Consider the following 14,173-nt stretch of genomic DNA (forward strand, 5'->3'; position numbering starts at 1 on the left):
CGTGAGAACTCATCACCAACTTTACTGTCGAATCTCTAATTCATATGCATTGTGATGTTTTTAAAACAGTCAATGTCTTTCTTCTGTACCATCTTCCTGAAGCATGCAGGATAGACTTGACTGATCATTAGGAGGGCATTTAGTCTGTTGCTTGTCTCTATTGGAGCCGCTGGCTCCGTTTTGCCCAGGCTAGCTCGAGACTGCGACCAGACAGGAAAACTCCTCTGGGTCCTAGAAACCAGGGGAGCGGTGAAGGGACTTTTTCCCTTATCACAGGAGAGAGACCACGTCCATGGTGGAGGAAAGGAGTCAGACTTGGTCAGAGGGCAAGTCCAAGGTCTTTATTCCATCCTGGTCGCATGCCTGCCTCAGTTCTGCTGCTCCGGCCAAGTCCCACCCGGGCCTCGTGTTCCAGGCTTACATACAGGGGAGGGGCTAAGGGAGGGGACAATACAACACCCAATGAGGGATAAGGTGGGAGTGGAACAGAGTTGGAGGGACATTTAAAGAAACCAATGGGAACATAAAGGGAGGAACCTCCTTGGCTCTTGCCCTATCATTTGATGTCTTTACCCGAACTCTCCAGACGCTGGGAGGAACAGCCAAATGACAGCGCCCGTAGGAGGGGACTGGGGGGGAGTGACAGGGAAAAAGGGGTCGGGACAAACCTTGGAATAAAACACTTTCCAGGAGAACAGGGGAGTACAGAACAAACCATTATAACATAAAACCCAATATAAAAATAAGTAACATAAAATACAATATGAAAACAAAGAATGGAAAGCAACATTAGTCTGCCTTCTGAACAAGGTTGTCTGTCATTTGATTCAGAGTACAAAAAGAAGTGAAAGAGGTAACAAGTTGCAGGAATATAGCTTCCTTTTTAATAGAATTTGAGTGCCAGAGAAGAATCTCTTCCTGCATCTGCCACCCAGTTCCCCCATGGTTTTGGAGCTGTCACTTCCATCAAAATATTAAAAGATAATTTCACATGTGTGCCTCATGTTTTGAGTACCTACCTTGTGATGCCATGTGCAAAATATGTCGCAGTGCTGGGTCCTCATGGATGCAAATGAAACTGTTTAAAGGATTATTGGAGCACCTGAAAAATGTGATATTGTTAAAACAGCTGAAAAAACTAACATAGCAGGTTTATTGTTAGCCACGAAGTTGGAACTCTGAGAAGCAGTGTTGTAAAGATGCAGTAGTTGTGCTGATGTAAAGTATAACCTCTCATGTGAGAGCACGAGAGAAGTTGGGATTTTTTTTTTAATGTGATTTAAGTGATGTATATTAAAATTAAGAAATAACACCACTTTTGAACATCTTTACTGGATGGTGGAGGAGCATGACAGGAAATAAGTTGAGCATGCACTTAGACTGCACTACGTTTCCTTTATGCAAGCGATACTTAGGAGCAACAATTTTTCCGTGCCCTTTTAAGTGTGTATACATATGAATGGTATGTCTTTAGCTAATACTATTTTCACTGAGAAAAGCATGAACTAAGTATTTGTGGGTTGTGAAGAATATTAAGTTATCAAAAAAGAGATCCACTTTCATAAAATACTCAGTTGTGTTTTAAAATTACACTGCAGTCATGGCAATTCAAGGACATGAAGAGTCACCTAGTCTTTCTGGGTATTTCCTTCCATATCACACGTGTCAAAAAGCCATGCTTGGGTATGAAGCAAAGATCCTGTTTTTGAAATCTCTGTCTTTGTTAGGCCTCACAGTTAGAAGTCTATAGTACGTGTCCCTTGTGCCTCTTGGATTAGTTTCTGTGCTTGCAGGAATTACACATTGGTTCTCTAATCTTGCAGCTCATCAAAGTAGCATCGGTTGTCTTCAAAGAATTTGTATTTGGCGTCTCACACTACCAGAGTATGCTCAGGGTAAGGCCATCAAACTTTGATCTACTGAGCTAGATGATGTGTAAATTCTGAGAAGTTCCCTACAGCGTCTGAGCCCAGCCCCCATTTCTGTTTGTGTAAACTGTGTAACTGTGGAGTCAAAACAGAGTTTTTAATTAACCCACTTGTTGCATTTATGAGTCATTCGGTGAGTGTTAAGACTCTAACATGTATGGAAAAGAAAGGAATACAAAGTGTAAGTCTATCTCATCAAGTCTCTCAGCCTGAAGTGAGTTTATGTGCTGAAGTAACCGATTCTTTAGAAGCTGATTTTACTTTTATTTATTTATTTATTTATTAAAATCAGAGCATTCACTGAATCATCATTGCAAAGTAATAGTGAGTTTAAATAGGCATAATTTCTTTCCCCATAGTAGGGAAATTGTGAGACTATCTATGACTATTGGTTGCCTGACTCAAATCAAATAAGTATATAAAATCAAGTAAGAAAACAACATTGTTTGTTCTAAAATACTTTCCTTAAGTAATGTGACTTAATTAAATTAGCAAATTTTAAGTAGAATCAATAATAAACACTGTAATTTCAGATTAAATATTAGACATGCTTCAGTATAACTTCCTTGAACAAAGGGTTGCTTTTAAGGGTTTCTTACAATTTTTTATTTTTTTCAAAATAAATGCCACCAAGTTCTCTTGGAGTTCATTTAAACATAGCCTGGAGATTTTTTTTTGTCTCTCTCAGAGGCCATAATGGCTATATTTGGTCTATATTACCTATATTGATTACAAACTAATCTATTTATAAGCAACGTGGTGAAGCTTTGTAGTGTGAGTTAGGTTTTCTAGGCATGAAAATACTAAAGATATTCTGGAAAATACATATTCAGAATCTCTCAAATGATTGTAACTACAGATGATGATACAGGTATTCATGCAAGGAACAAAATAAAATGGAAAATCCAATGACAACAACAGAAACTGTGCTGAAACTGCAGAAACTGTGCAAATCAGGCTTTACTTATAATTTGGTCTTCATGTGCTTTACCTGAGTGCTCAACTTGATTTAAAATCTTAGCTCAAGCCATGACCCTGGCGTATCATCCTGAAATTACAAGATTTCCTGCACTCATTAGCCTAAGTTCATGTTGGAGTCCCACTCACTCCTTAAAAAAATGTTATATATTCAGATGAGATGCTAACATGTTTATTTTGCACTGTAGTTATGCAATAAAATTTAAAGAAAGTGTACTGTTTTAGTTTTATGCCTCTTACTAACAAGAAGAAATATCTGAGCCCTGAGAAGACAAGTGTGTAGGCTGAGTAGGAGTGGGTATTTGAAGATACAGATTTCCAACCACCACAAAAAGGCATTTATTAGTCAGGTAAATTTTCTGTCATTGCCATTTTCTCTCTCATCTCTGAGTGGTTTCATGTAGGTTTCTATTACGATTCAAGTAGACAGTTCATGAGGAAGCAGGAAGTGTTTCCTCACTGTGCATGGTCAGTGAGGCCAGGAACATAACCATTGTATTAAAGAATTCATTCTAGGTTTAAAACTGCCTATAGCATTCAGATGTCAACATTTGCAGCAGAAGCCACATGCTGAAATTTTCTTCACACAATTTCAATTGGCTAGTTAGCAGCCATAGCATTTAATTATAACCATTTAAATAAAAAATCGTGTGATTTTGAGGTATATGTTTTAAGCATAAAATTTCTGTTGAATTACATATAAATCTTGTTTAATATTGTTGATCTGGGATGTTCTTCAAAACTTTTAAGTCCTGAAATATGATCTAGATTTATTGTTAACTGAAAAACTCTAAACAACAAAACTCCAGATTCTGATCAGATTTACAGAACTTTGGGAGAACCCAGCTGAATTTTTCTTGTTTAGGATGACACCTGAAACTCCTCATAGCACACAGAATAAGAAAATTAAAATGGAACATCATGAAAGGTCACTGCAGTGTGAAGGTAGTGTAGTAAAGCTGATTAATGGTAGTATTAAATATGAGATCCTGATTCACATGTGAGAGAAGGGAGAGATAAAAATCTTGAGCTTGAAGCCAAGTTTACAAATGGTAAGACAAAAGAATAAATTGAGATTCCAAGCAGATGGTATTTGCACTATGGATCCCAGTTTAATTTCTAAGAAAAAACCAACAACTTAAAAAATCCTCCTTAAAACAAATAAACGCTGCTAAGTTACACTCATGTTTTTCTACCAGTGTTGCAAACATTATATTCTTCTGTGATTAACTGTATGGATTGGTGATCAGGGAGTTTTGAGAGTCAGGTTAAGAACCTGCAAGGGCCGTTTTGAGGGATTGCTATTGTGTTTCCATGAGCTGGGGTTTGGTGAGAAGCTTCTAAATATAGTCTGATGCTCTCTTGGCATAGAGCAGGCAACTGTAATGCATTTTCCTGCAGTCCTCAAGTCACACCCAAAGCAGACATGATCAGAAACACCATTTTGTATCTGCACATCTTGTTCCTCCAGATACTGTATTTGCACAGGTTCACAAATGAGAAAGAGAAGTTAGAATTTCTCTACGTCTTCCTGTGATGCTCAAGATACCTGTTTCTGTAAAACAGTTGATCTCTGTGCTAGTCAAAAAGACACAGGCTTTGAGTTTGAGAAACTTTTTAAAGCAGTTATGTAATAACTGATTTTGTAAAAATCTCCCTCTTTTTCCTCGTTCTCCTCAAAAGCTGTAAAGCAAGAAGAATATTTACTGACAACTTGAGTCTGCAAACACTACCTCCCTCTTTCCCCCTGCCAATTCTTATGTTGTTATGGTCCCTTAATTTTAAAAGACTTAGGAATCCCCCATTTTTCCATGATTTTACTGAAATAGTTTTGGATATGTGATTTCTTTCATGTTGAAAACTGCAGTAGCAAATTGAACTGCTATTTTTGATTCTTCTGAATAATCTGATATGTGTTAACAAAATGCAAATGCTTTCCTACTATTTTCATGGCATTGCTTTTCATCTTTAGGTATTTTTCTAACTATTGACTCTGTTTTTAACATTTCCCTTGTGAACTTAATACTAAATCTGAAACTTGTGTTTAACTGTCTGTATAATATGTACTTTCTGGATGTAGCATTTATCCTACTTATCCTATTGCATGGTATATTCCAGAGGGAACTTAAGTTCTGTTGATACAGTATTCAGTATTGCTTAATCTCCACCATAAATTGTTATATTTGAAAAGAGTTATACTTGCATGGCAAGCCCTATTTATTATAAGAACCTGTTGGATTTTTCAGTGTTACACATTCTTATTTTTAGGGCATAAGAATATGCACGTAATAGGAGTGCATACTCAAGCATTTTTAAGTTGTGTCTGGAAACACAATATATATCCTTGATATAGACTGGTACTTCTTAATTGACTTTTTTTTTGTCTTAAAGCATAACTTCAGTAAATACACTGCTAAAACAAGTGTCAGTTATAAATATGTGTTATTAAAAGAAGGGGTCATTTAGTGTAACCACAGTGAAATTTCAAAATATTTGGAAATTTCAGTAACATGCATTCACGTCTTTATCCTCTGAATATGCCCTTTCAGAATCTAAAAAATGAAAAGGATTCTCAGCCAAACAGCTATTGGAATTGAAATTAAAGGCACAACAAGACTAGGCCAATTGCTAATCAAGAAGATATTCAACTTTATCCTTTATTAGAAGCAGGTTTATAAAAGTAAAAGCAAATTATGGGTTCTTGTGACATGTTTGCTCTTCTACAATCCATGCATATTTCCTATTTTAGAGCAAAATGCAAGTGCACTCATTCTCATTGTGTATGTTTTATCTCACTTTTTAGATTAGGAATGGAAAAATAAGCATGAAATGAAAGCATGTGGAGATAGATAGTTTATATCTTCAAAAGTCATCTAGGAGAGGGTGTAGAAGGAAGTATCACTGTGATTTCACAATGCAAAACACTTTTTCCAAACTTCTTGGCGGTTTTAAGTGAATTTTTGATTTGAACGCACCAAATTCTGTAAATGCAAACCTTCTGTGGCTTCAAAAGGGAAGACTGATGCACTCCTCACACTGTAGTTGTACTCTCTTTGACATTATTGCCTTTGCGTCAGTTTGGCCTTTGTAAAATCAAAGGAGCAAAAGCCAGTGCTGCAATCTTAATTGATATAGCTGTCTAACTGACTATCTATAAAAACCTCAAAACTTTATGGGGCAGTGGGTGAAACTGAAAAAATGTTTACTTAAGTATGAATCTGGTTAGTATTTGGCTATGTCCTTAATTGAAAATTAATATACAAGCCATGTGGATGTTGAAAAGACAACCAATTACATTAAACAGCCCGTGAGTTTGGTTTGTTAATTCACTGTTTCCTTTATTTCTGATGAAACTTCCAGTAGGCCAGCCCTTGAGTGATTAGAAAGAAACCTTAACATAAACCTAACATTAGATCACAAATTTGTTTATAGAGGCTGCTACTTTACTAGAGGGGGTGTGGAGAATTTAGTGCTAATTACTCAGTCTTGACTTCTCAGCAGATCACAACAGAAGTAACAGAATTCTTAAATAGATTTTAGGTTTTTGTAATAGAGTTATTTTTCCTAGATTTGTGTCAGCAATGTTTTTTTACTGCTTTTTGTACACATTTTCCAATTAAATGGGAAGAAATAGATGTTATACCATAGTATAAAATCTATACATAGCAATTAAAGGCTTGAAACTTATATGTATATTGTGTAATTAGGAATTATTTTACCAGTTATAGAATAAGAGAACAGAGTCTTGCTGCAGAGGCATCTTGCCTGCTGCTCTGTGTGGTTACTTAATTAGACATCACACTTGCCTGAATTTTGAGTTAAAAATTGCTTGTAAAATAATTGCAGCTTGATTTAACTGGATTAGAAATTATGAAAGAGGATAATGTGAGTTTGTTCATAGAAGACCTCCATCTTCTTGTTTATGTTTGTGAAGTAAGTTATCTCCTCAAAAGTATTGTGCCCCAAATTCCTGTTTAATGTTTAATTTTAGGATTTTCTCAAAGTGTCCAGAGAGGTTACAGAAAGTATGAAAGTGTGTAGGGAGATTGCAGTAGATGATAATGTTAATCACGTTTCCTCTGTTTAGTGCCTGCATGTTTTAGTTGGTTGAGTTAAAGAGTGAAGTTCTACCTTCTCAGTCCTCTGTAATGGAGTCATTGCAGCTGTTCTCAGGAGAATAAAAGACTAAGCATATTTGCCGACCGAACAATATTTTACATTACCAAAGCAAAGGCTTTTTCCAAATGTGTGTAGCCTCATTCTGATATGTACTTTTCCTAGTAGAGAAGTATTTTACAGATAAACTGCTTATTTACTGCTTTCTTAAAAAATTAATGTTATGGTCTGACTGTTGCTCCTGTTAGGAAAACATAGCTTAAAAGCAGGTTGTTGGGTTTCCCCACCCCTCTTTTTTTTTTTTTTTTTTTTTTTTTTTTTTTTTTTTTTTTTTTTTTTTACCTTTTATATTCTTTATTATGATTTTGCTTCTTCAGAAAACAATTATGCTAAATAGAATGGGACTAACTTTTTTAGTGAAGCAATCACTAGACGTGTGGTTCTGGGAGAGATAAAATTATTTGTAATTTATATCAAATTCATGAAATAATTTTATATATTGTCAAAAGTTTAATTGTGAATAAAATAGCAAGGAGACAATCAAGGGTTTATTTTTTAAATATACTGTATCCTGGATCAAAAGTGAGATCTGAAGAAACGTTTCCCTTCACTCAGAAAGGGTGTTCACTAGCATAAGTGTTATGGTATTCCATTAAGATTCGGGTACTATTAAGGTGGAGGTCTTCTTTTCCCTTAAAGAGGAATGATGTTAGTACTGAGGTTAAATTAATCCAAGTCATCTATTTTTCTCCTCCAGTGAGCTGTCTACCAAACCACTGAAAACTGCAAGATCCCCAGCAGCTACTTCCAACAAGTGTAGCAGGAAGAAGGTGTGTCAAAGGAGTCTGGAAGTAGTTCGCAGCAAAGATATATAAATGATTGTCTTTAGTTCAATTAGAACATCTCATACATCTCATACAAACTAGATATTTTTCTTCATACTGAGGAGATCTGAGATAGGTTATCAATTATTCACCTGGCTCTGGTACTTAGAAACTTTAAAAGTAACTTCATGCCAAACGTAAAGTCCATATTTTTAATAAAATCTAGCTGACTTATTGTCACAAATATATTTATGAGCATTCTGACTTTCCATATTCTTTGGAATGTTTATGATAAATTCTAGATTTTGGTAAAATGTTACTTTTAAACCACAGATTTTTAATGAAAATTATACTTTTGGCTTCATAGTCCCTTTTTTGTATTGTGGAAGTAACACATGCTTTTAGAACAGTTGAATTTTTTTTTTTTTTTTAACACCTGACTTAAACTCAGTTAATTGTCTTACACATTTGAAAACACTTCTCTATTTTTTTTAAAAATTGGTGCTGTTTTATACTGCCATAAATCAAGATAAGCATAATGATGACTAACAGCAGAAGGCAGAATAGGAACACCTTTATTTCATCTATATTCATTTTTAGGCAGAAGGTTCTTCATAGATTGGGTGAAGCTGGTTGTCTCCAGTGAGTTGATAATTTAAAGTTCCAGCTTTAAAGTGTGGCTAACTTCACAGCTTTGCATACAATAGCAACAGCTGAGTGTTGATTTGTGCATTTTCTTGCTTTTAAACACCTGAGAATTAGTAATTTCTGCAAGAAGTATTCAATGAGCAGTTTAGCATAGCATAGCTTTGGAATATATTTTCTTGTTCCTAAATAAAATAAGTGCCAAGAATGAGTTAGCTACAGTTTATATATGCTCTTTTCAGAACAAGATGGAATCTTCACCTGCTTGCACTTACTTAGGCCTTTTCCTAAACTCAAACAGCTCCAGGGAGTTGAATCTGAAGGGTGCTGAGCATTTTTGACTCCAATCCATCAACCAGCATGCTTCTCATGCAATGTTGCATTCACAACAGTATGATTATTCATGCTTTTTTTTTCACTTTACTTTTTACAATGTTTAATAGTTTCCATTTCATTAATGAATTTCATGTATTCTTCCCTCATAAAAATTGCCTTTAATTTTTTTTTTTCTGTTGTGACTGCCTGCCTCAAATGGTTTGCCTTTGTTCTGCATGTATGAAATGCTAGGTGGTGTTGCTGGGTTGCCTTTTTTTTTTTTTTGGAATTGTTTGCTGTGATGTTCATCCCTATATGCCTAGTCTCTTTCCCTCTTTCGGAAATACTGTCTGTTCCTCTTGCTGCTGTTAGCAATGCAAATTTATTAGGCCTTTTTATAGATATGTATGTGTCTGTAAGTATATATATTGCCTACTTTTTTTTTGCAGAAAATTGCAATTTTAATATCTAGATGCACTAATTTAATTCTATGATGTGGTAGCTGATACACAACATTGTAATTTTTTTCTAGTGTCTTTTATTGAGATTTAAAAAATTTCTTAGATCAAGGGGTGTGCTTCCAGCATTCATTTACATGCCACATTTCTCTGAAGCACTGAATACCTAGGAACAATACCAGCAATGTTAATTAAAGGAATCAATGCAAAAATGCGTAAATGCTATTGCCATTATAATACAGTGAAAATCCTAGCCATTGTACTATGCTCACTACCACAAAATTATTTGCCCAATTTAGTGAATTTACATATTTTTATTGATTGGAAGCTTCTTTTATATCATGCAGTGTTGCATGGATCATACAATGTAGTTTGTGAGTTCAGCCTTTGTAAACCCAATGGTATGTAAAATACTGTCTGTTTCCCTGGGGTCCCTACTGGGGCCAAAATTGTTTAAACTCCTCATTAATGATGGACTGGGGACTGAGTGAACCTCATCAAGTTTGCAAGTGACACTAAACGGGGGAGAGAAGTTGATATGTTGGAGTGTAGCTGCTATTTAGAGGTACTTTCTCAGGCTGGACAAATGGTCTAGCAGGAACGTCATGAAATCCAAGAAAAGCAAATATGGGGTCCTGCACCTGAGACAGAAAAGCCTCAAGCAGCATTACAGCTTAGGGTTTGACTGAATAGAATGCAGATTTACACATAAAGACTCAAAGATCTTCACAGACAGCAAGCTGAACAGTCAGCAGTGTGCCTTTGTAAGAAATATTAATTCCTTGTTGCACTAATTCAGTCATAGCACTTAAGTCAATATAAGTGCATGCTGACATGATAACAGGCAATGGGTGTAAGTTGTAGCAAAGAAAACTCTGCTTAGATGTAAGGAAGAAAACTTTCACAGTGGTTTTAGATCAGATATGCTGTGAAATCCTCATCCTTAGAGACAGTCAATACCTGCCTGAACAAGACCCTGAAAAACGTCTGCTTTACAGGGAAATTGGACCAGAAGACTACCAGAGGTCTATGATGATCTGCTAATGGTGTATTTAAAGTATGATTGCATTCACTGTTTCAAAGACAAGAGTAGTGGCCTGAGTAGGCATGAAAGCTAAATTGTATGACTATGCAAACATTTCTTAATAGAGGGTTGTTAGAGTGGAAGCAACAGTTAAAATGGAGAAGGTAGAGGACTGTCAATATTTCAGTAGTTTAGAGGTATGTTCCAGCTGAAATTTCAGCAGGTCTGTTTTTATTTATTTATTTATTTTTAAACTGATACCACTTCTGCCTTTTCTGCAGTGGATGATTTTTTTACACTAAGAAATTGGATCAGTTTGTGAGCACCTGCAGTATAAGGAGCAAGAGATTTCCCTGCCCAAGAGATATGTTTCTGAGTATCTCTTTTAAGTCTGAAGAAGAAAAAAAAAGAAAGAAAAAAAAAAGGCAGGGGGGAAAGGAAGTGATTTTTAGGGTCCACTGTATTAGGAAAAATGTTAAAGGGGAAAAAAAAAGGTGCATAAACCAGACGGTTTTATTTAAAGCATCCAGAGCTGATAAGGGAAAAAAATGGAGATACAACACACAGGCTGCAGATGCAGTTCTCATTATTTAAATCTGGAAGAGTGTACAGTACATCTGTTTAATATCTTGCAATTTCAAGAACTGTGCCTTGAAACCTTCTGTCACAGTGACACATGAAATAAAAGGTTATGTTATAACTTTCAGATGCAAACCTGTAAAAGCTTTATCTAACAGTCTTTTATTAACCCATTGCTGCTGCTCACCTATAATTCTCTCTGCCAGTGATGTTGTGAGAGATTCTGCTGTATAATAAATGTAAACTCTGCAACAATAATTTTGTAATTGCATTAAATTACTTATTTGCTGTATGTAAATGGAAATTTACATCTCTGTATATCTCACCTCTTTTCTCTGTTGCTCTTATTATTCAGCTATATTTTTTTTTAATTAAAGAAATGAAACATATTATTTCTTTCATAACCTTTGAGAACAGTTAGCGTGGCTCAAAATAATTTCAACAGTTTCAAGATTTGTGATGTCATAAGGGATAAAATACTACAGTGGCTTAAAGATAGTATTCTTTATTCAGAGCTCTGATTTTAAGACTGAAGTTAAAATAAATAAGAGTAGAATGGTTGCCTGCTCCTTAATTTTTGGTATCTGCATGTCCAATTTTGAAAAAAGTATCAACCTTTGCTGACAGGATGAAGGTATTGCATAAAAGTGGTGCTGTCAAAATCTTGACAGAGCTGTGCTAGGAGGTGTTTATCAGACTAGGCTGAAGTTTGCTTAGCTATAGAAAATGTGATTAGCACATGAGGGGTTCTTCACTGTTCTGCACAACAATTACCCAGGAGCTGGAGGAGTGTTATAATATATTTACTGGAAAATTTCTTTTATCCTTTTAAAATGGAATCTGGAGCAAATTGCTCTGGCTTGCTCACTCCTGGCATATCAGTACCAATATTGCACATTGAGTCAAAGAGAAAGGAGGGCTTTATCCCTCAGAAATGCTTTGTATCTTTCCAGATCAGATTGTACAATCTTCCATCTAAACATAATGATTGCAGTCTGATGGTTCCAAAAGTAGAGTCTGGAGGTTGATCATAATGTTTGTCAGTTCTGTGTTTTTTCAGAGTGATAGTGGTTAAATTATTCAGTTAGGTAGTGCTGTGTTTTCCATACTAACAAAATACGGAGAGTAATATTTACCTTGCTGAAACATGCTTTATTCACTGTCTGCCAAACACTTTAGAGGTCTTTGGCTGGAATCTCAATGAGTGCTGCTATTTAATATGTTGAAGTGTGATTTGTTGGTTTTCTTTACAAGGCACAGATGGTCCCCAAGAAATGTTGGTGATTTATTTACCTCAAGGAGCTGATGCCACGCATACAGCAGAACCATCACAATAGTGAACTCTGCTGTATGACCTACACCGAGTGGGTGTGTGAAATAGAGAGAGATAACATTTCCTTCATAGACATACACACCCTCTGACCCAGACTAGGCAAGAATCTGCTTTGCAGAAGGTTTGCTTCAAGGGATTTTCCACATGTATTTTATTATGTTAAAGCTGATAGTGGTGACAAGTTGCACGTTAAGTAACTGTTTCTTCAAAAATGTCCTGTTTATATTCTCTTTAGGAAAAGTGATGTAATACTGAGTTTCTCAGATAAACAAAGTCATTTGGTTATAGAGTATGTTACTATTGCATATGAACCTTGCTCTCATCTGTCCCATACCTATTCATTTTAGGCCTCTGGCTTTGTATGATGATTACTTGCATGTTTAGGGACAAATGTATTCATATTCACTAAGTTAGTAGCCAGTGGTTTTCACCAGGGAAATAAGTTTAGTATACTGTTAGTAATTTGGTTTCAAAAATAGCGGCAAGAACTTCAGCATAAGAGTCAGTGAAACATGTGGTCTTAATCATTCCCTTAAGAAGGAGACATGGTCTATTTTCCATTAGCAGTGGTGCTTACAGCAAATGAATAAATATATAATGAAATTTACACATGCATTATAACTTTAGTGTGTGTGTATGCATTCAAACATGCATGTGTATGCTTGCCTAAGCGGCATACTCCCAGGGAGTGTAAAATGATGACTGCTGTAACACAGCCAGCCTTGGAGAACAAGTTGGTTGGTAGATGAATTGGAAAATACAGCTGTTTACAAATTAATTCCCCTGCCCCACACCACCTTTCCCAGGCAGCAAAGTTCAAAATGTACATTTGCATCATGTAACTGGCATGAAAGAGCTGCAGTTAAATTTCTTGTAGCTGTGTTGGTCTTTTAATGTAGCCCTTACTCAGGGTTCATAATGAAAGAATTGCAGCCCCCACCTCTTGCAACATGCTCTTCCAATACATGGAACAGCATGCTTTAGCTGGAAATTGAAGTAGAGAGAAGTGCCGTTACACGGTAGGAGCTATTTTATCCCATTGAATCATGAGGGCACCAAGAGTCTTTCTGTTGATGCCTTATCCACTTCCATCTTAGAAGACATGCCATAAGAGGGTATATTGATTGGCAGAAATTAAGTTCTGGTTCTCATTTACCTTCTTGCAACCTTCCCACTGCTGTGCCTGGAGCCTTCCAATCACAGAGCAGCAAAGCAGAGCCCTATTCTGCATTCCTCATTAATAGGTTCCTGTGGGACATTGGAGCTGGGGCTTGGATATTATTTCCACTTTCTCTGGTTATAGCTAACTTTGCCATTCTTGATCCTCTATTATGTACAAGATAAAAACCAAGGGAGAAAGCTTGGTTCTGCCTTGAGCATATTTTGAGTAGATCAGGTGTGAAGCAGAATGTAAACTATAACTTTTTTAGTGAAGAATTTGGCCTCAGCTTTTCCCCTGAATTTGTTTCAAAGTTAGCCTGTTCAAAGATAACTGATAATATTAATCTCCTGCTGGTACCATGAGCAGCATCTAACCTACGCATGTATATATAGATTGGGATGACAAAATGCCTATGAAAGGAGACAGCATTCCATCATTTTCTTCTAGGCTTGGTAATGTCTGTGTTGTTACATCAGTCTTGGTCATTTCTTTGTTTTTTTAATTTGTATATACATATTATCTTGCTAATTGCTAACTGGGAACTGTCTTAATAGTATATTTCAAAGAAAAAAATTCACACTGATGAATGCTAAAATTTCATTCACAGAATTTTGGAATTTTTTCAATAAAGGAAGATTCACTTCTTTCTCAAGCACTGAAACTGCTTCGTATTTGGCTAAAAGTAAAGCCATGAAATAGATTTGCTTATAGTTTAATTTATTATGATCATACACTGTTTTTTGGGTTTTTTGGTGGTTGGAATAAAGAGACAGAGGAAAAACTTGTGCTTTTCTAATTTTTTTATTTTTTA

The 14,173-nt window shown here is 35.8% G+C and overlaps 1 protein-coding gene across 4 annotated transcripts in view; it reads left to right on the forward strand.

The window, feature by feature from the left end:
* Window positions 1-14,173, forward strand: part of SUGCT (succinyl-CoA:glutarate-CoA transferase) — a 344,184-nt gene that overhangs the window by 154,966 nt on the left and 175,045 nt on the right. For 2 of the 4 annotated variants that reach the window (XM_040064398.2, XM_040064381.2), the window contains exon 13: window positions 1,824-1,895. The exons of 1 other annotated variant lie outside the window; for it this stretch is intronic. In XM_040064398.2, coding sequence (XP_039920332.1) covers window positions 1,824-1,895 — 72 coding nt within the window. Of the gene's footprint in view, window positions 1-1,823; window positions 1,896-7,779; window positions 7,811-14,173 lie in introns of those variants that run through there. One more of the 4 variants, XM_040064430.1, reaches the window with a different exon arrangement.

The sequence above is a fragment of the Hirundo rustica genome, chromosome 1, assembly GCF_015227805.2.
Source record: "Hirundo rustica isolate bHirRus1 chromosome 1, bHirRus1.pri.v3, whole genome shotgun sequence".
NCBI lineage: Eukaryota > Metazoa > Chordata > Aves > Passeriformes > Hirundinidae > Hirundo > Hirundo rustica.